General features: G+C 34.0%; 4 protein-coding genes across 5 annotated transcripts; 3 read left to right on the forward strand and 1 right to left on the reverse strand.

The window, feature by feature from the left end:
* The first annotated feature begins 16 nt into the window (after nt 1–16).
* Nucleotides 17–6,381, forward strand: LOC125066368 (uncharacterized protein CG5902). The gene is made up of 4 exons (XM_047674426.1): nt 17–384; nt 1,298–1,383; nt 2,271–2,501; nt 2,740–6,381. The coding sequence occupies exons 1-4, from the start codon at nt 191–193 to the stop codon at nt 2,892–2,894; spliced, it is 666 nt and encodes a 221-aa protein (XP_047530382.1). The 5' UTR covers nt 17–190; the 3' UTR covers nt 2,895–6,381.
* Nucleotides 6,382–7,366: 985 nt separating this feature from the next.
* Nucleotides 7,367–8,399, forward strand: LOC125066384. The gene is made up of 3 exons (XM_047674446.1): nt 7,367–7,555; nt 7,600–7,954; nt 8,038–8,399. Exons 1-3 carry the CDS (start codon nt 7,367–7,369, stop codon nt 8,187–8,189), a joined length of 696 nt encoding a protein of 231 aa, XP_047530402.1. The 3' UTR covers nt 8,190–8,399.
* Nucleotides 8,400–8,756: 357 nt separating this feature from the next.
* Nucleotides 8,757–11,161, reverse strand: LOC125066352. The gene is made up of 4 exons (XM_047674403.1): nt 10,940–11,161; nt 10,473–10,644; nt 9,864–9,995; nt 8,757–9,458 (listed from the first exon to the last, which is right to left on the reverse strand). The coding sequence occupies exons 1-4, from the start codon at nt 11,050–11,052 to the stop codon at nt 9,210–9,212; spliced, it is 666 nt and encodes a 221-aa protein (XP_047530359.1). The 5' UTR covers nt 11,053–11,161; the 3' UTR covers nt 8,757–9,209.
* A 950-nt stretch (nt 11,162–12,111) lies between these two features.
* Nucleotides 12,112–17,955, forward strand: LOC125066209 (poly(ADP-ribose) glycohydrolase-like). 2 transcript variants are annotated; one of them, XM_047674188.1, is made up of 12 exons: nt 12,112–12,153; nt 12,450–12,709; nt 12,969–13,130; nt 13,327–13,436; nt 13,631–13,774; nt 13,917–13,999; nt 15,036–15,192; nt 15,505–15,635; nt 16,050–16,237; nt 16,639–16,879; nt 17,227–17,351; nt 17,452–17,955. In XM_047674188.1, the coding sequence occupies exons 2-12, from the start codon at nt 12,467–12,469 to the stop codon at nt 17,905–17,907; spliced, it is 2,040 nt and encodes a 679-aa protein (XP_047530144.1). In that variant the 5' UTR covers nt 12,112–12,153; nt 12,450–12,466; the 3' UTR covers nt 17,908–17,955. The 2 variants fall into 2 exon arrangements, with proteins under 2 accessions (XP_047530144.1, XP_047530143.1); XM_047674187.1 differs by having other exon boundaries at nt 12,127–12,378.
* Nucleotides 17,956–19,375: the final 1,420 nt, after the last annotated feature.

The following is a 19,375-nucleotide window of genomic DNA, read 5'->3' on the forward strand; positions in this document are numbered from 1 at the left end:
ATTAATCACTCCCTGCGTGTCTCTGCATTTAGCTGTCTCTGTTTTCTCACTGCTGTCATACGAATTGACGAATAGCAGGAAAACCTATTGAAAGAGTGTGTGTGTGTGTTCATGTGTTGATTTCGTTTACTTTGTACATTGTGTGATTGCTGTTTCTTATTATTAGTATTATAACTCTGTACCAACCATCATGTCTTCAGTATGTTGTGGAACAAAGAAGCAGAAATTGAACAATTCGTACAGCAACCACGTTGAACGACCTATAAATGGTTACCTAGAATCAGTTGCAATTCCTGATATGTGTTACTTTTGTTTCGACGTCTTGTACTGTCAGCTGCATAGTATGGACCCGCCACAAACGCCAAATTTTACTAACGAAGCATAGTAAGTAAAGTAATATTATAAAGTGTAAGTAACAAATTAATAAACAATAGAATTAAGTGTTCTTTATAACAATTGATTTGAAATAAACTTAATCCATAATTAACCATGAGAATAATCCAACTGAAACTGTATGGAAATGGTTGCAAGAAGACAAAGGATATTTATAGTTATTACTAACTAAATTACACAAAGTGGTTCAACCTCAACAACAATCTGTACTTTCTGTATGATAATAGGTAACTGTTAAATATTCATAGATTATTTTAATCTATATATAAAATGTTTATAAAGCCAAAGTTAGTCTCGGAATAAAATGATAAGTAAAAATGTAGTAACAATACGACACAAAGTAATAGTCTAAATGCTACAAACAGTAGGGTAACACAACAAAGAAAAATTAATTCTGCTTAAATCAAATGGTATTATGCCATGATTCTTTATCTCTGTTAGCTAGGTACTATAGTGTAGTATAGGATACTTTTTATAGTCATTTCATTCTCATCATTTCTATTGAGTCTTAAATATAAAAAAAATATTCTAATAGTAAAGTATTTAAAAAACTGTTTTAAACAATAATAAAAACAAGAAAAAAATGAGACCGTCTTAGATATCTGAACGGTCAATGCTTAATTTTTGTCACTAGCAGGTAGGATTCCGCAACCCCTGATGTAGAAGCCAGATGTGCACAGATGTGCCAGATAGCACCAGATGATCTTCGTAACTAATTAACATTACAACACAATGACAAAAATTAGTCTCCAGCAAAAAATAATCCAAATAAAACGAAAAAAATGATATAACTACACTTTAACGGTATAAAATGGAACCACTATTATGGTTTCGAAAGAAAACACAATATTTTGGCATGTTATTTAATTTGTTCCTTAATAATTCCATTTTTTATTTTTTTCAGTCCCCTTTTTGTTACTTGGAAGATTGGTAAGGAGCATCGTCTCCGTGGATGTATTGGGACCTTTAATGCAATGCATTTGCACTCAGGTTTGTAATACGAAGAATTACAAAGTTGATTCATTGTGATGTGACTTTAACTGTGACTTTTAACAAAAATGTCTTGCCTGCAGGCCCCTCATCAAACGTTGTTGCTCATTTTTGTTTGTTATTTTATTTATTTATGATAGAAAAAAATATGTGATATACTTATGATTAGTGCAACAGAAAATTTAGCAGCCTTACTACTGATAGGTCTATAATACACAGTAAATCAAAATGTTGTAGCAATATAATTTAATTAGAACACAAAGCTTTAAAATATTTTATAATTTGGTTCATATTATTATGTCTGATATCAGACACTAAACCTAAATCATACCTATTCAGTCTTCGATGACTATTAAATAACAATAAAAATAATAAGCACATGCATTCTCATTCTTTAATTTTTTCAATTTAAATATGAATCCTTTTAAATTTATTTTGCGTTCGGGCACTGACTTTAGAATTCAGACAGTTGGGTAGTTTTTTTTTTTTAAATAGTCAATCTGTCAAAGAATTGTCAAGAAAGAAAAGAATTCTACCCATATATGGCCATAATAGTATTTATCTTTTCGTAATCTTGCAATAGAAACACTCATTGTTATACTTTCATCTGAATTTATAGGGAATCTGTAGAGAGCAATATAACAGCAAAAAGTGATTTGTTTTGAACATTGAACAGTGTGGGAACAAAGCTCTATAAAAAACTCCGAGTGGTTTTATGATGCAATACTATTAAAACTGGTTCTTGCAAACATGAATTTATACTACAAGCTTTTTTCTTAACAATTTATGGTCACAGGTACCTAATAACTAAGATTCGAATCCAAGATAATGGGGAGATAAATAAGCAATAAATCTGAATATAATTAAATATTGTCAATTGATTCCAGGTCTTCGGGAATATGCAATCACTAGTGCTTTAAAGGATTCTCGTTTTACACCTATAACCCGCGAGGAGGTTCCTCGTCTCACGGTGTCCGTGTCTATTCTTCAGCACTTCGAAGAGGCTGAACATTACTTAGATTGGAAGTTGGGCAAACACGGCATCCGCATCGAATTCATTAGCGAGCGGGGCTCGAAGCGCACTGCAACCTACTTACCTCAAGTCGCCACTGAACAAGGTATGATATATTTATCAAGTCTTTGTACACCTGTATAATATTCTTCCCCTGAGAGGCTTCGTTTCACTATAGGCTTACTTATTACAAAAATTATGAATAATTATTTACTAAAATATTTATATTCATATTTATACTAAATTTTCTATATCAGCTTCATATTTTTTATCTTGTAAGTAATCAATATTAATATTAAATTAGGATTAGAAGTAACATAACCAAAAATCAATAATATTTCCAGGCTGGGACCAAATACAAACAATCGACTCCCTCCTCCGAAAGGGGGGATACAAGGCAGCCATAACGGCTGACATGAGAAGGAGTATCAAACTGACCAGATATCAGTCCGAGGAGGTGTCAGCCTCCTACAACGAGTACGTCAACCAGCGCTGCTAGCAAATGGCGAACCCGTCCGTCCACGGGCATCCGACACTCGCATATACAAATAAGCAATTATATCGGACGAATGCGAGTGACATATATTGTGTTAATAACGTAGTTTCTAAGTATACGTCTGCATCAGCGTCTAGTGTTCCGTATGCCACGTGGCGGTGTAACGCCCACAGAAGTACAATGGGTCAGAATTATGCTCAAAGTGATTCCTGCCCAGACAAGAGTTCGTGTTACATCGATATGCTTTAATATTAAGATATATCACTGCCAACGACATTCCCGAGGAGATCCAAGGTGCCATCTTTGAAATGATGACAATTGAGGGTACTTTGACATTTTGTTGCGAGGTTTTGCTTTTAAAGTGCTATTGCATTTGTTGAATGATATACAGTTTGATTTACGGTAATTGTATTATGAAGGTTAACGCGTTACAGTAAGTACAATACTAAGAAGTTAGGTGAGATTAGTCTGTTAACCACAGTTTAAAAAGAAAAAATATGAATGTTTTGACGGGCTCATTAATATGTCTCCAGTACAGTAATTTACTCAAAATAAGATGCATCTATAGTTTTTTCTTAGTCGTGAAAAAGCTTAACATAGTTACATAATTAGTACCTGGTAACAATTTTTAAAATAGTTATTATTTTTTATCCTAATTTACATTTTTTTTTAATTCACATAGCCTTCACTTGTTCGCTCTTTGTCCCAAATTATTCCTATAGCATTATCATCCTACTCAATGATAAATCTCAATAAGTCTCCGTCGTGTTTGGTTGCTCTTATATAGTTAATGGGCAAGAGATTAGGTCCTTATGGAACATGAAAGTCTCTGTCTTACATATTTATTTCAACTTCACATACACTTCCTAACCCATAATAAAACCGCCATAATATTTTTATAGACAAGTCTTTAATAGGTTACACCAAGTATTTAGCATCGGGAAATATCAATGGGTACATTAATCTCTCTCAACTCAAATTCTGATAACAATAAAATAAATGTGATTACTAAATTTTTATTAAATCAATATCGGACAACGAGCAAGCATCACAAATATGATCTGTATTATTTGTAGCTTGCTATGTATGTTATATAAATAAATAGCCAGATCGAGAACTGCAGGTAGCTCCAATTACACTCAATTTTTAAATAAGTATACATGTCCATGCACTGAACTCCTATAAGGCTAAAATACTCCATCACCATGATCCGGTCAAAACCATTTCTTTCTAAAAATATCCACATAAAATTAATTTACTACTTATTTACTTTCTAGATCTCACAACCCTATAAGCACGTAATGATTAGCAAAATAAACCCCATATTAGGTTAAGAGTGTAAAGTTATAGATAAAGCAAAACCTCGCAGAAGTACAAAATGTCGTTATTCTATAATGACGTTATTTCGCTTTGTAAACGTACGTCTGCCGTAATACTTCGATACTCGAATAAATATTTAACACATGTGTGGATATTTTTAGTCATTCTAGATGAGTACGTGAATTTAGACTATAGTTGTTCTATGCAAAGTTTAAAGTTGTTTGTGGCTCACAGTGGAAATGTTTGTAGTGTATATAGTAACGTGTAGCCGTTACAATATACACTGAACGTTTCAACGAACTCGTTTGATAATTAATATTAAAAGTGTGAAAATGCACGTTGTCATAATAAAACTCGCTAGATTTTAGATTTCTTATTATTTGAGTATCTATTTAATTACATCTGGTGTTCACTTAGATCATAATTTTGACTCAACTTATTGTTACGTAATGTCTCTTAACACTGGCAATATTATCAGTGAAAATATAAACGCCGAATTATTTAAATAATAAGAACTGAATGGTGTTTATTGTTCACAATATGCCTGGAGGTTATAATTTTTAAAAATGTATGCTATTGGATGATAATGTAGTTCTAACATTTGTGAATAGGTTTAACTAATGTGAAGTTGTTAAGTTTAATTTTTTTAAAGTTCAGCTGCTGAGAGAATGTGCATCAGACAGGTTTGTAATCGAATGGACGGTGTAACGTTGAAGTGACGAGAATTTATGATAAAAATATTATTGACGTTTATTATGGCTTACTGATGAAAAATGTGATTATGTCAAATTAAAATAAATGCTCTAATTTGCGTCAATCAATATATATTTTTAATTGACGCTGTTACAATGTTATGTGAATTGTTTTTTTATTGTAGTGTATAGCTAGTCATGACCATCTGACAGGTGTCAGAAACGGATTCTCTCAGCGGCAAGAATTTAAGGATCGTATTCACTAAAAATATGACTGATAATAAATACACTTAGATATATCATAGCTATCGTGTAAAGGTCTGTCATTTTTTTCTAGTTATCAAATTGTACACGTCATATTCTCAGAATGGAATTGTACGCAGACTTTGATTTGTATCAATTTCGGTTGTTCTTGTCTTAAAATTTAACAGGAAGGAAAACATTAATACTCTTATTATATTTTATATATCTAGTGAATACGAAACTTATAATATCTTACTGATCTAAATAATTGATTCTGATTTATTTGGTCTGGGGTGACCTTTTCATATAAACTTGATAATTTTTAAAATAACATGAAAAAAATTACATAATGATAAGGTAAACGTTTAAGATCATTATAGAGTAAATTAAGAAATTATAGTTTTAATGATAGATCTTAGTGGTCGTAAATTGGTATATAATTTTTATATTTAATGATTTGGGTAGATGTAAAATTCAAAAGATTCATTATTGCCACTATATTTTGCTCAGGAATATATATTTTGCTCTAACTCTTAAACAGCCACGAAAGGCCGATTGGTTACTTTTTCAAATTAAATTCATCAGAAATTGTCAACTTTGTGTATTTCAGTGGAAACTCACCCTAAACAAGTAACGGACAGACAAGGCTACTGATTTTCAATATTTGCCATAATGAACATCGGTTTCTATATATAGGAACGTATTTATTACCTACATAGACTTACTGAAAACCGATATTGTATTACCGTTTAATTACAGAATAAAAATTACGGTTTACGTGAAAAGTCACCTTCATAATAAAGCTGTTTAATAAAAGGTCACGGTAATTTCGTTAGCTATTAGTTAGTGATATAGCATGAATATACTTTTTTACGTTTTACAATTTTACCATGGCAGATCATTGCGCACTGACATCCAATATTTAATCTGTGTACTTAGATGGAGTTAAGTCAGACCTTTCAGGTGACGTTCTGAATTTATATTAGGATAAAGATTTAAGATTTGTTATAACTTTAAATATCGAATGTCAAAGCGAAAATTATAAAAAATATTACAAAATAGAAAACTAAAATAAAAAAAAATTATATGATTAAATAAGTTTTATTTGTTGTAGATCGTAAGTGGCCGTCTTACTTTGTCGATATTTTTAATACAAATTGTTATTATTATATCGATGCTTATTTTGTTGAAGATCAAAACTTGTCTCTGATTTGATAATAAAACATCTGCCAAAAGAAAAAATGTGCGTTCTTTGTATAACATCCTTCCTGAATGACTTGATATTTTTTTCGAACCAAAACTAAAAGTATTGAAGTGATTTCATTAATTAAAAATGATATCCACCTTATTAAGACCTTATTAAAAGTGTTAATATTGAGGTCCTCGACTGCCATATGGAAGCGATGCCTTGTCATTAAAAAAGGACTGCCTCTGATATTTTAATAATTTTAAAACAGAATACAATCTTAGAAAAAAAAAACCGAGTTGCTGAATGTTAAAGCGTGATAGCACATATTTTTTTAACTTTTTCATAAATATAAGCTTTGGTAAAATAATATAATTCACTAGGGACTGAGGATATGTGTTAACGTGACTATTGTCTTCGCACCGCAATTGGCTATTTGACTGGTTTTTAAAATCCATTTTATATTATTTAGTAGAGGTTAAGGAACCCAGTATAAGTTGTGTTTTTTAATTCTAGTACATATTTGCTGAAAAATATCAAATTAACAATTCAATATTTAAATAGCGCGCGAAAACGCTACTTTGACAATATGGCGCTGCAATTGGGTCAGTGACGTCACTTGCCTGTATTGTAATCTGTGGCACATATAACCCAAATATAGTAGGCAAACGAGGTTAACAAGCAAGTGACATGATCATAAACCCGACCAATCAGAAGTGTTATGTGTCACGCGGCAAACGTTTAAAAAAAAGCATTTTTATTTATGGATTGTTGAATAAATTAATTATTATTTTCAACTTTCCTTAATAAATAACCTTTTTTAAACTCATAATAAGGGGTTTTCCAATAGGGACGCTTGAACTTTGACAGCTGATTGCGGCCATGTTGTTTGAGTGACAGCTGTCAAATGCAGTGTGTTATATTCATTCCGTCCATAGATAATACACTATATTAGAAAATTCCGTCCTCCCAAACCACCATGGCAGGTTACAGTGTCGAGCAGCACGTGCAAATCATAAAATTGTTTTATGAAAATGGGTCTTCAGTTCGAGCAACGTTCCGCGCACTTCGCCCGTTTTACGGTCGCGATGATCGTCCTGCCGAGTCGACTATCCGTCGATTGGTGGACAAATTCGAGTCAACCGGGTCAGTTAAAAATCAGCCGGTTCCCGTGCGTTAATGTAACGCGAGATCTGCCGAGAATATCGCCGCTGTGCGCGACAGTGTCCTCGAAAACCCGCGGCAGTCAATTCCGCGTCGCGCACAGGAACTCGGCCTCGGTTGTTACTTGAGCCTGCACCCGTACAAGATCCAGCTGACCCAAGAGCTCAAGGTTAATGACCATAGACAGCGCCGTGTGTTCGCTGACTGGGCATTAGAGCAGTTGGAAGTTGACGCCGATTTTGGCAAAAAAATCATCTTCAGCGACGAGGCGCATTTTTGGATGAATGGCTATGTCAACAAGCAAAATTGCCGTATTTGGGACGAGACCAATCCACACGAGGTTCACCAAGTGGCAATGCACCCGCAGAAAGTGACTGTTTGGTGCGGATTTTGGGCCGGAGGCGTGATTGGTCCGTATTTTTTCGAAAACGATAATGGTGTGGCCGTCACCGTCAATGGTGAGCGATACCGGTCGATGATAACCAACTTCTTTTGGCCTGAAATCGAGAATATAGATCTGGACAACATGTGGTTTCAACAGGACGGCGCTACGTGCCACACAGCACACGCTACGATGGAAGTTCTGCACGAGCAATTTCTGGACATGGTCATCTCGCGCGGAGGCGACGTGAACTGGCCACCGAGATCGTGCGATTTGACCCCGCTGGACTTTTTCTTGTGGGGTTTTCTTAAGTCGCAGGTCTATGCCAACAAGCCGCAAACCACCGATGCCCTCAAAGTCAACATACGCCACGCCATCGATCAAATACAGCCCGATTTGTGCGCCAGAGTCATCGAAAATTGGACCTTTCGTGTGCGCGCCACCAACCGAAGCCGTGGCGGTCATTTGAATGATGTCATATTCCATACATAATGGGGTCGATAGACCTTCCAAATAAAAAAAAAAAATCGCAAAAAAAAATACATGTAGGAGAGATCTCCTACATGTATTTTTTTTTGCATTTCAAAGATCAAGCGCCCTTAATGGAAAACCCTTTATATACTGATTAAAATAATTGACACATTATTTTTCGCATTGTCGAATAGCCTATTGTTGAACGCGCTTAGCGTTGTCTTGCTAAGTACCTTTAGACAAACTTCGTAAATTTTTTTCTTTGATAACTTCTGTAATCTCACTTATCCAGAAGCGCAGTACCAACAATAATTTTATAAAATTCCTACAGTTCCAACAAAACCAACAATTTTTGGCTGATTTCTGGCATTAAAATTAAATTAGCCCTTGTGCTTAGCTTTTTTATGTCATTGTATTAACTCTTACTTCTCCTCGGATTCAAAGTAATCAAGTGCGCTGTGAATTCCAAGCGAGTTATGTATACTCTCGACGAGTACCGACAAGGTTAATTATCTTGTGTTTATGATCGTTATATAAAAAAACTACATCGGGAAGAGGTTTGCATGATAATGAATCTCTCAATTTAATTGTTGTATCTGCTTTAATTTTCAGCAGCATTGCGTTCTCGGCCCTAAACCATTATGTTAAAGATTGTCCAAAACGAGAGGCGTTCGGAAAACGTTGCGCCGCTTCACTGTAAATTCGTTCGAAAATCTTCAATGATATAACAGAGAATTTTCATTCTGGCCAACTCTATAAACAATAAACACAAATAATAAATCCGAAACTAATTGATAAAACACTATATTAAAACTACATTACAAAATTCAACAACTATATTAACGACCTATAAAAATAAATTACAGTCTTATCTTATTATCATTTAACTCTTGCTCCATTTTATTTTCTATTTCCACTATTTTATGCCTTAATGTAAAAGTATTTTTCATTTCAAAATAGGTAATGAAGGCCGAGGCAGCAAGTTGGATTAAAGCAATATATCCTAAAGTACCAGTGAATGGTTTTGTATGCTTCTTCAAAAAACCAAACATAACCTTAGGGCCTTCGAAAAGATGTGGCACTCTGTATGTTGCATATCTATTGGCTAGCTGAAAACAAAAGAAAATATTTGAAGAGAAATTAAAAATAAAAAGGTGTATATGTTATAAAAAAAAAAAAACAAATGCTATTTGTATTTAGACAACGAAAAAAAGCTCATTTAGTCATATATCTTGTTAATATATCATTAATTTTAATCATTCATCTTATATTGTCAAGAGACAATATCAAGCAAATAATATTTTGAAATTAATGAGTGTATGACCACTGCCCAGAGACATTAGTGCTGTAATAAATATTAATTGTTTCTCAACTTTCTCATCCTTGGGAACTAAAATGTCCCTTGAGCTTGTATAATTGTATTTACACTGGCTTGTACAAAGCATTATCAACAAATGGACTGTGTTCTTGGATTAGTCCTGCTTGTCTTTAGAAAGGTAGAAAAGTAATATTACCATTAAAGCTGATGTGGGAGCCAGTACCATGGGATATAATAAACCCATAGATATTTGTATTGCTGATGATTTAACTTCATAGCAGACAGGGCATGTATCATTCTTCATTAAAAGCAAGTCTGTTGATATGAGCTAGGGAAAATAGAGATACATATAATTATTTTCTTTAATTAAATAGCCTTATAAAATATATAATTAATTGAAAAAAACTTCTAAAGCAATTTAAATAAAGCTTCTAACAGAAGATGTAGGAATAATCTAGCAAGACTTCTATAGTTTTACTTGTTAATTAATAAATCTCTCAAGAAAACCTCAGTAGCAGACCAAGAAGTAAAGAAGTTGGCACTTCTTTATGGGTGTAAGTATAAGGTTAAGTAGCTTAGTTATAGCTGCAGGTCATGTTCATGGTTTTAGCTTATATTATGGCTCATCAAAAGTTTTCAGAATCATACATGGTGGTTGTGGTGTGTAGCCACATATCGGTCCTGCACCTTATATAACTTCTACACTATAATGTTTCCTGCCTAGTTGTTGACTCTTTAATACAAAGCAACTGCTTAAAAATTGATCAGAAAGTCATTGCTATTATCATTACTTTGTATAACTTACATGTTTATGAAAAATAAGTGTTAAAATGCCAGGCATCACAGTGAGAGGCAAAGTTGATGAAAAATATCCATAATTTCCTAGTTTCAGTTTCCATCTGTAGTGATTATTTATAATAACACCGCTTACTGAATTAATAGCCCCCAGGACCATTGGGCCGTATCGTAATGCCCATCTGTAATGTCGAGGAATGTTGATTTAAGTTTATTAAATACAAAAATAAATTCTGCATTAGGATTTAATATTTTCCAATGAATTATTGCAGAAATGAAAATTATATGACTGCATTTAAGTAGGTATTAGCTTGTTACAATTAACTACCTAGTATAATGTAATAATTTATTAACATAATTTTTTTTTTGAACTGGTAATAATTTCGTCTTAAACTTTTTTAATAATCTTATAGGGCAATCCTAACCTTAAATTATTTAAAATAGGCACATTATTTTATTATACTATTATTATCTTACATGTCTGACCACGAATCCCATTTTGACACAACATCCCATACATAACTGATCGCTTCAACTTCATCGAGTACAACAGCATCTTTAGGAATTTGAGAACCTTTCATTAAAACCATGGTGAACTGTTAGTTTAATTTGCTCTCGGCTAAAGAAAAGTATCATAACCTTGTATGTAAATATTTATTATTAATATATTAAATATTTTATCTTGTGAAAGGTTCGGAGTAAGTTTATTTATATAATCTGATTTGTGATTGTGTATAACCTAATAAAATAGCTGTCATTTGTCAGATGTTTTTGATGCGTATTATTTAATCTGTGGCACTAGGTATCTAAATGAAAAAAAGAAACTTATTAATCTTTAAGGATTTATATACATATTTTCTATTAAAAATAGATGTCTTCAAACTATTAGTATTTTTAAAACAATTCAAGTTAAATAAAAAAAAACTCATTTATATGTAAGCAAAGCAATATAATACATAGTCTCTCGAAAGGCTAGAAATGCTTTTACTGTGTGTGCGCGTGATAACTATTTACATTTTTGGTCCCTTTCAGTCCTAATAACACTTACACGATGTAGGTTCTCTTATATTGTAATTAAGGATTATGTCCTGGGATAAAAATATATGGCTATTCTGGCTATTTTCTACGAACATTGACACAAAAATGGTTCAGTTTTGGTTCCTATATAGAATTGGGTTACCCCATCACGGTCAGTAAAATAATACTTACGGATTTTATTTAATTTCAGTGAAACACAAACAGGATGAATACAAACTTAAGATTGGTCAAATCTGTTTCTAAGCCTTCCTACTCAATAATTATTTTGGAGCTCAAGATTATTGTTTGTTACGAATAATAAAATTAATATTTAATATTCTACTAAAAGATTTTAATATTGTGAGATTTTTCGCTGTAGTGCTTGTGTAAGTCTGTATTAATGGGTTAAGGGCACCCAATGAAAATTCTTATCATTGTTGTGCTTCAGGTGAGAAGCGTGAGTAAGCCAATGAAATTCTAGGAAAATAAGTAGGTGTCTCATTTTTGTCAGTGTGTCGTCCTTTTGTATATAATTCAAAAAATATTTCCATATCTGTGTCCTTTGATATGATGTTGACTTTTGAGTAAAGCGTACTATGTATTCTGTGGCATTAAATTGTTGACCGATGACATTGACAGCTGTTTGAAGGAATGTATAGGTCGCGTTCAACGGAGTACGTGTTTTTCAATTTTAATTTTACAATTACAGTTTGTTTTGTTCATAATTTAAGTACATGTGACGATATTCGCTTTGTAATTTGAGTTACTTTCTTTTCACTGATTACAAAATTTTAAATTTCACTGCTTATAGTGAAATTCGTTATCCTTATATGTATCGTAAAAAAATGTACAAAGCTCCATGAATCACAGTAGAGCTTACAAAAAAATATTAAAAACTTGTAAGTAGTAGTATCTTTGAAAGCTGCTCAGTCATAATATATGGTAGTATTCATAAATTTGTTACTCGCAGGCATTTTACAAAAAGCGATGTCTACCAATTGTGAGTGGAAAGGTGTTCCAATATCGCAAATTATTGGATCTGATTCGCCATGGGGTGCTCCAGAGTTTCCTTTGGTGCAGCCAGCATACAACCACAGTGTTTTATATCATATACCTGCTAGTGGGGCGCAACTAGATAGGCCGCCTAAGCCACAGATTGGCAAAGATAAGTGGGATCACGAGCATGTCAGAATGCCATTTTCTTCTCACAGCTTGTATCCTGTTGAAACTGTAAGTGTAACATTTCTGTTGGGTTGGATTAAGTATTCAGCTGTGCATTTTTGTGGAAACAAAGATTCTGATATAATAATATCGTAGAGGTTTGGGCCCTGATTACAACAATAGCTCTCATAATGCCAGACAATGCTTGATACTTGAAAATGTAAAGAGAAGCTATCCTTATCTACAATATTTTTGTTTAGTAATAAATATTTATATGAATTTATGTTTGAATTATGTAAACTACTTTAATATTTATTTATTTCAATAGAGCTCTGGTGAAACCCATTTAAAGAAACGTTGGGACATGATTCAGAAAGCACTTAATAGACCTATAAGAAATACTGAAGAGCTGGCCAGTGCCATACTTAGTTACAACACTAAGTTTAAGAACAAGTGGAAGTTTCGATCATTGTATGAGCTGTTTGAAGAGGTAACTAACTGTGATACATTGATATAAGCAGTTTATTAAATTATATACACTATTATACTATTGATAGTAACTATAAAAAATATTTAATTTCACTAACAAAAGTGGATTTGTTATAATTGTTTGCTTTATTGCTGTGTGTTTTTATTTAATTATAATATTTTTATGCTCATAATATTCTGTTGTAATGCTTTTTCAGCACTTAGAAGCAGAGGAGACAAAATATTTCTATGATGTAACTCTTCCTGAAATGACTAAGTTAGCTCTGGCTCTCCCACAATTGATACAATCACCAATACCATTATTGAAGTAATTGTTCCTTATGTATTTATTAACATTAAGATTAAGGCATGCCAGAAGTATTTCAGGCAATCTGTCGTCAGATTATTATGTAGTGAATTTATTGAGTATATTTATTAGACTGATTTATAATTATATTATTTTTATAAATATGGTGTATTGATATGATTTCTTATAGCAATTTATTTTATTTAATGTTACAGGCAGAATAAAAACCATTCAATATCATTATCACAGCAGCAGATATCGTCTATATTAGCAAATGCATTTTTCTGTACATTCCCAAGGAGAAACACAACAAAGAGGGACTCAGAATATGCTTCATATCCATACTTTAATTTCAGTATGTGAGTTGAATTTTTTGATTGTAAAAGCTTTCTCGCTTTTGGACCTGCAATCTTTGTTAAAATATGTGACAGTAAATAAAAAAAATATATAGCTTAGGTTAAAACTATTACTTATTTTATTAATTAGAATTTCTGTTTTTAGGTTATTTGAGTGTTCACCGTCTGACCACATCTTGGAAAAACTCAAATGTATCTGCCATTACTTCAGAAGAGTTTGCACAAACGGTAATACTATATTTCATGTTTGTATTTCGTATTTATATTCTAATTTTAAGCGGCCCTGTGCATTCTAGGTGTAACATATTGCAAAAAGAGATTTTTAAAAAACAATAATTATCATCTGTTTCGACGCTTTTCCGTGCACTGACGCCTAAAGAAATGGTTGTTTTTTAAGAAAATACGATTGTGCCAAGTTTGAGAAATCTTTGAAATTGCATTTTTATTTTCAACAAACAATGTTGCAGTATCCTAAAATTTTTGTGGCATTTCTACATAATTTATTTAAATGAAATATGTGAGCTGCATACCCAAGAATTTGCTTATAACGTTAAAAATTGGTTCAAAAGCATGCGAGCCGTAAGGTACGGTGGTGCAGGTGCTATTTTCCATGACTCGATACGACTCTAGTGGTGAGTTGTATCCCATCAAAAACATGAATGTAAAAATGAGAGCCAAGTTAAATATTATGATATACACCTTGGTTGTTGTCTTCAACGACAAAAGAAGTGAGATCTAAATTTGTGCCAAGTTAAATAGTCCTTTCTGAAATTTATTTATAACTACATAAAATATCATTTCTTCTTATAACTTGGGATAATATATTGTTGCCTAAGGTCTGACTTGGCTAGTTCTCATATACGAATTATATTATAGCCTTCGTAAGTTCTAAGCCTGTTACAAATGAATTATAAACACAAATTAAGCACGCAAATATTCAATAAAAAAGAAAATAAAAGTGATAAAAATGACGATTTTTAGACGTTAATATCTAAATAACCATTTGAGATGCGTTTTTCAAATTTGGAACACATATGTATCTCGCGAGACTCAATACATGAGCCAAATTTGACACATTTATGTCAAATAGTTTTTGAGTTATGAGGAGGTCAAAAGTGGCTCCAAATGGTTCGTGTAATATTACACACGGTGCTGCTTGCCAGTTCTGTTACTAGAACTTGGCTGACACGCTACCGCGTGTCTAGATCGACGGACACGCGCGTCCGGTGTCCCGGTGAGTGAGTGAGCGCGTGTCGCAGTACAGTCCCGGCGGGCGCGGTGACGGTGTCGCGGCGCGCGGGGCGCGCGGGCGGCGGGTGGCGCGACTGCGCGGCGCGGCTGGGCGCGCTGCTCGTGCACGCCGACGCCACGAGCACCATCGAGGACGCGCACGGACTCATACAGGTCGACTTCGCCAATAAGTACGTGCCGTGTTTACTCTAATGTAAGAAATATTAATAGTATCTCGTATAACCAATGCAAGGCTGGCGGAAAGCTTGGGAACTAAGATGTTATGTCCCTAGTGCCTTTCGTTACACTGGCTCATTTACACCTTAATTAGTTTGACTCACCACACTTAGTTTCCAAGATTTGTGGTGCGTTGCAGATGTAAAGAATGGTTAAAATTTCTTATTGCGCCAATGTCCGCAAAACTATTTCTTAAAAAAAAAATCATAATATCTATCAGATTTTTCGTTTTGAACAAATAATATAATTATTTGTTTTCCTTTCAGATTTCTCGGCGGCGGTGTTTTGAATTACGGTAGCGTTCAAGAAGAAATTAGATTCATGATATGTCCAGAGTTGATGATATCGATGCTTTTTACTGAAGCATTGAGACCTAACGAAGCACTTATGATCATCGGTAATTAGTGAATGTTCGTGTTATATAACTTTGCCGCTTTGAAGTATGAAGCAATTGATTAAGCATTGCTTAAATGCAGGGTTTGGTAATATAAACCCATACTTGTAAAAGTATTAACATTTAATAGTCAAAGGTGAATCTCATAGTAAACAGTTTCCATAATATGCTTATTTAATATTAGCATATGACTTTACTATGCTAATAACATAGCTATTATAACGCCAAACAACAATACTTGGGTGTTTCGATTTGAAGAGTAGGAGTGATCCGGTGTAAATCTATGCACTAGAGACATGACGTCGTTGATCCTCTTATGGGGTCTACTATTAGGTCTATAAATATGGTCCCGTTATGATAAGGTTGCTGTTATGTTCGTCTTCATTCCGATATTAAATAATAAAATGACCTTCGTAGGTTGCGAGCAGTACAGCAAGTACTCGGGCTACGGACACAGCTTCCAGTGGGCGGGCGAGCACGTGGACGCCACGCCGCGGGACTCGTCGGGCCGGAGGCGCTGCGCCGTGCTGGCCATCGACGCCCAGCCCTTCAGCAACAGGAGCCAGGAGTACACGAAGGAAGCCATCACTAGGGAACTCGACAAGGTCAGTGGGGAGGTAGAGCCAAGCTTAGATTGGAGTTTTCAATATTCATTCAGACAATTTTTTTTTTTCATATATAAAGACAAGCAAATGGGTCACTTGATGGTTTGTGATTACCAATGCCCATAGACATTGGCACTGTTAATATTCCCTCGTTGCCAAATGGGGAAACTAGATGTTATGTTCCCTTTCTTTGTATTTACACCGGCTCGTTCACTCTTCCAATTGGAACACAACGATACTAAGTATTGTTGTTTGGTGGTAGAATATCTGATGAGTACCACCCACTCATCAGATATTCTACTGCCAAACATGGACTCGCACCAAGTCATTCAAGATTGTTACATTTACAAACAAGACAACTAAGTAAGTCGAAGGAGGAGTAACGGTGGCGCGGCACGCAGGCGTGGGTCGGCTTCTCGTTCTTCACGGCGGAGGCGGCGGGCCCGCACTTCCCGGGCGTGGCGACGGGCAACTGGGGCTGCGGCGCGTTCGGCGGCTCGGCGCCGCTCAAGCTGCTCATACAGATGATGGCGCTGGCGCGCGCCGGCCGCCACCTCGCCTACTACACGTTCGGCGACGCCGCGCTGCGCGACCGCCTCGTGCGCGCGCACGAGCTGCTGGCGCGCCACGACGTCTCCGTCGGTGATTGCGCTTTGCTTTGTATCGCCCTACGTCCAGTGATCATTTATTTGACTGCCTCGCGAGCTCCTGGGTTTGAACCCCATATGGGGCGGATAGGAAACGGTTATTCGTGTGTACACTCCCATGTCTCGGAGAGCAAGTACAGCAGTTGGTCCCGCACCTAGACTCTTTCGGTCATCTCGGTTGTAGCTTATTAGGGAGGGAATAGACTGCGCCTTTGTGTGTGCTTAGTTGATTAGTCTCCCTTTTTTGAATATTATTAAATGTGTACAGCGTCTTAGTTTATGAATGAAAATATATTTTATATAACGTTTTCGATCATATAATAAAAATTAAAAATTTTACAGGTCAGCTCTATGAAATATTACTTAAATTCTGCAATGAGGATGTTCAAAAATTGAACATTTTCACATTCTTGGAAGAAACTTTAGAAAAAAAACGTTGTCAAAACCAACTACAACGTGAGAATTCTGTAAGTAATGTTAACTAAAAATAATAATAATGAAATAGCTATTGAATTATTATAAATAACTACAAATATACATAATATCTCATTTTTATATGGATTTTAGGGCCGTGAAACAGAAAACTATGAATTGCCTCTTTCTGTGGTACTAGATCTAAATAGATCTCCCGACATGTTTACAACAGACGACGATAGCGAATCTATTACGCCTACGACTGTCAAAATGCAATCAGACGACACAGAAATCACACACAAGAAAAAAGACTCTAGTGAAAAACTTGTCATTAATCAAAATAAAACATTGACAAGTGAGCGTGAAGTGGCCGAAAGTATCGAACCATCCAGCCAAACTACGAGACTATTTGACGAGATGGAGAAAATAGACAATGATAGTGGAAAATTAAATCTAAATTGTCACCAAAATTCAATGTTTGAAAAGAAAACTGCAAAGTACGAAACGGTCATGGAAATCGAAGATAATTTGCAAACAAATATATCGCCTAATGATAAAAAAAAGTTAGCAAAGAAAATAACAGATTATTTCTCAAAGAAACCTGCATGATTTTTGTATGAGATTGTATTTATTTTATTAATAAATTTTTCGTGCGTATTTTTTTTTACGTTATTGTATAGTTCCGCATCCATTTGATCTTCTTATCATTTTATTTTATTTACAAAACTAGGCAAAGGTTTCATCACTCATTTCATACTATGAAATTGTTATGGAGTTTATTAGAGTAAGTTAGTTTTAGCTTTAACGAGTGTCAACTCACAAAGCTACACAGTGAAAGAAATTTTACAATGTTTTTGTCGAAATCGAGCGCGAGATAAAACATAAACGCATATTAAGCGTTTATTGAATCATCTAATTCACGAAACGAGCCCTTCAAGAAGTTTATCTGGTGTCTAATTGGTAAAAGCGCTTGACCTTCATTGGCGAAATTATTCCTTAAGATTGTCTTATATGCAGGAATAATCTCGCTTATTCTAGCCACACAAATCGACTAATGAAATGCGAATATTGGCACCTAGGAGTTTAACTCGTGGAATAAACTATAGGTACGTGATTTGTAAGTGTATAAACTGGACTATTTTGGATTAAAAATATTATCATGACTTCGTAAAATAAAATTAAGGAAGTTGAAAATAAGTGCCTAGCCATCATTGAGTTATAATGTAGTAATAATAGCTCAATGCTAGCCACTACCTTTATAAAGTGACTTCCAGATTTACCTACATTTTTATAATGAAAGTTATTTTAAAATAATTATAAGTTTGTGTTAATATATAAATAATTAGGATTGAGGTAAAGTAGGGAAAAGAATCAGCAACTCCACTTTAGAGTGTTTAAATTATCAGGAATTATATAGATATAACAAAAACATTGTATCTATTCAGTTTGTTTTTTATTGTCATTGAGTACAATTTTATCAATATTCGATAAAATTAGGTACGATTTTATTATAAACAAGTTGATGTATCAATAAGTTTTTTTTCACGGCGGTTGATATTTTTTAATCAATCGTGGTTTTGTGATATGGTTTTATTTTATGCTTGGGCGCAATATAAAAAAAAAATTCTATATAAAATAATGAAAAATATGAAAAAATAGTAGCTTTTTAAATTGCACATTAGGGCCAATAATTGAGTTCCCCAGAGTTCGATTTCCTGTTTCTAACATCTATGTTAATTGTTATTCATACACACCTTAACATAAGTATTGTAAGTTTTTTTGCCTCGCATACCTTGAAAATAAGATAATGACGTAATATTCATATGGGCCATAAATTAAATTTATCTAGTGTGGCGTAGCTTAGGGACCTTAATTGAAAACGTTATTCTTGATACATATTGGTAATAATATATCAGTAATTTTTTTCTCATAATACAGTATTATTATTAGTATTAGACTTATAAATAAAATTTCCTTAGAACGTTGTAGTAAAGCGTAACGTATTAATAATCATTATTTCGATTATGGTATTGTGTACCTGTAATCTGAATTAACCTCGAAAGGAAAAAAAAAATGA

This window comes from Vanessa atalanta, chromosome 9 (genome assembly GCF_905147765.1).
Source record: "Vanessa atalanta chromosome 9, ilVanAtal1.2, whole genome shotgun sequence".
NCBI classification, from domain to species: Eukaryota; Metazoa; Arthropoda; class Insecta; order Lepidoptera; family Nymphalidae; genus Vanessa; species Vanessa atalanta.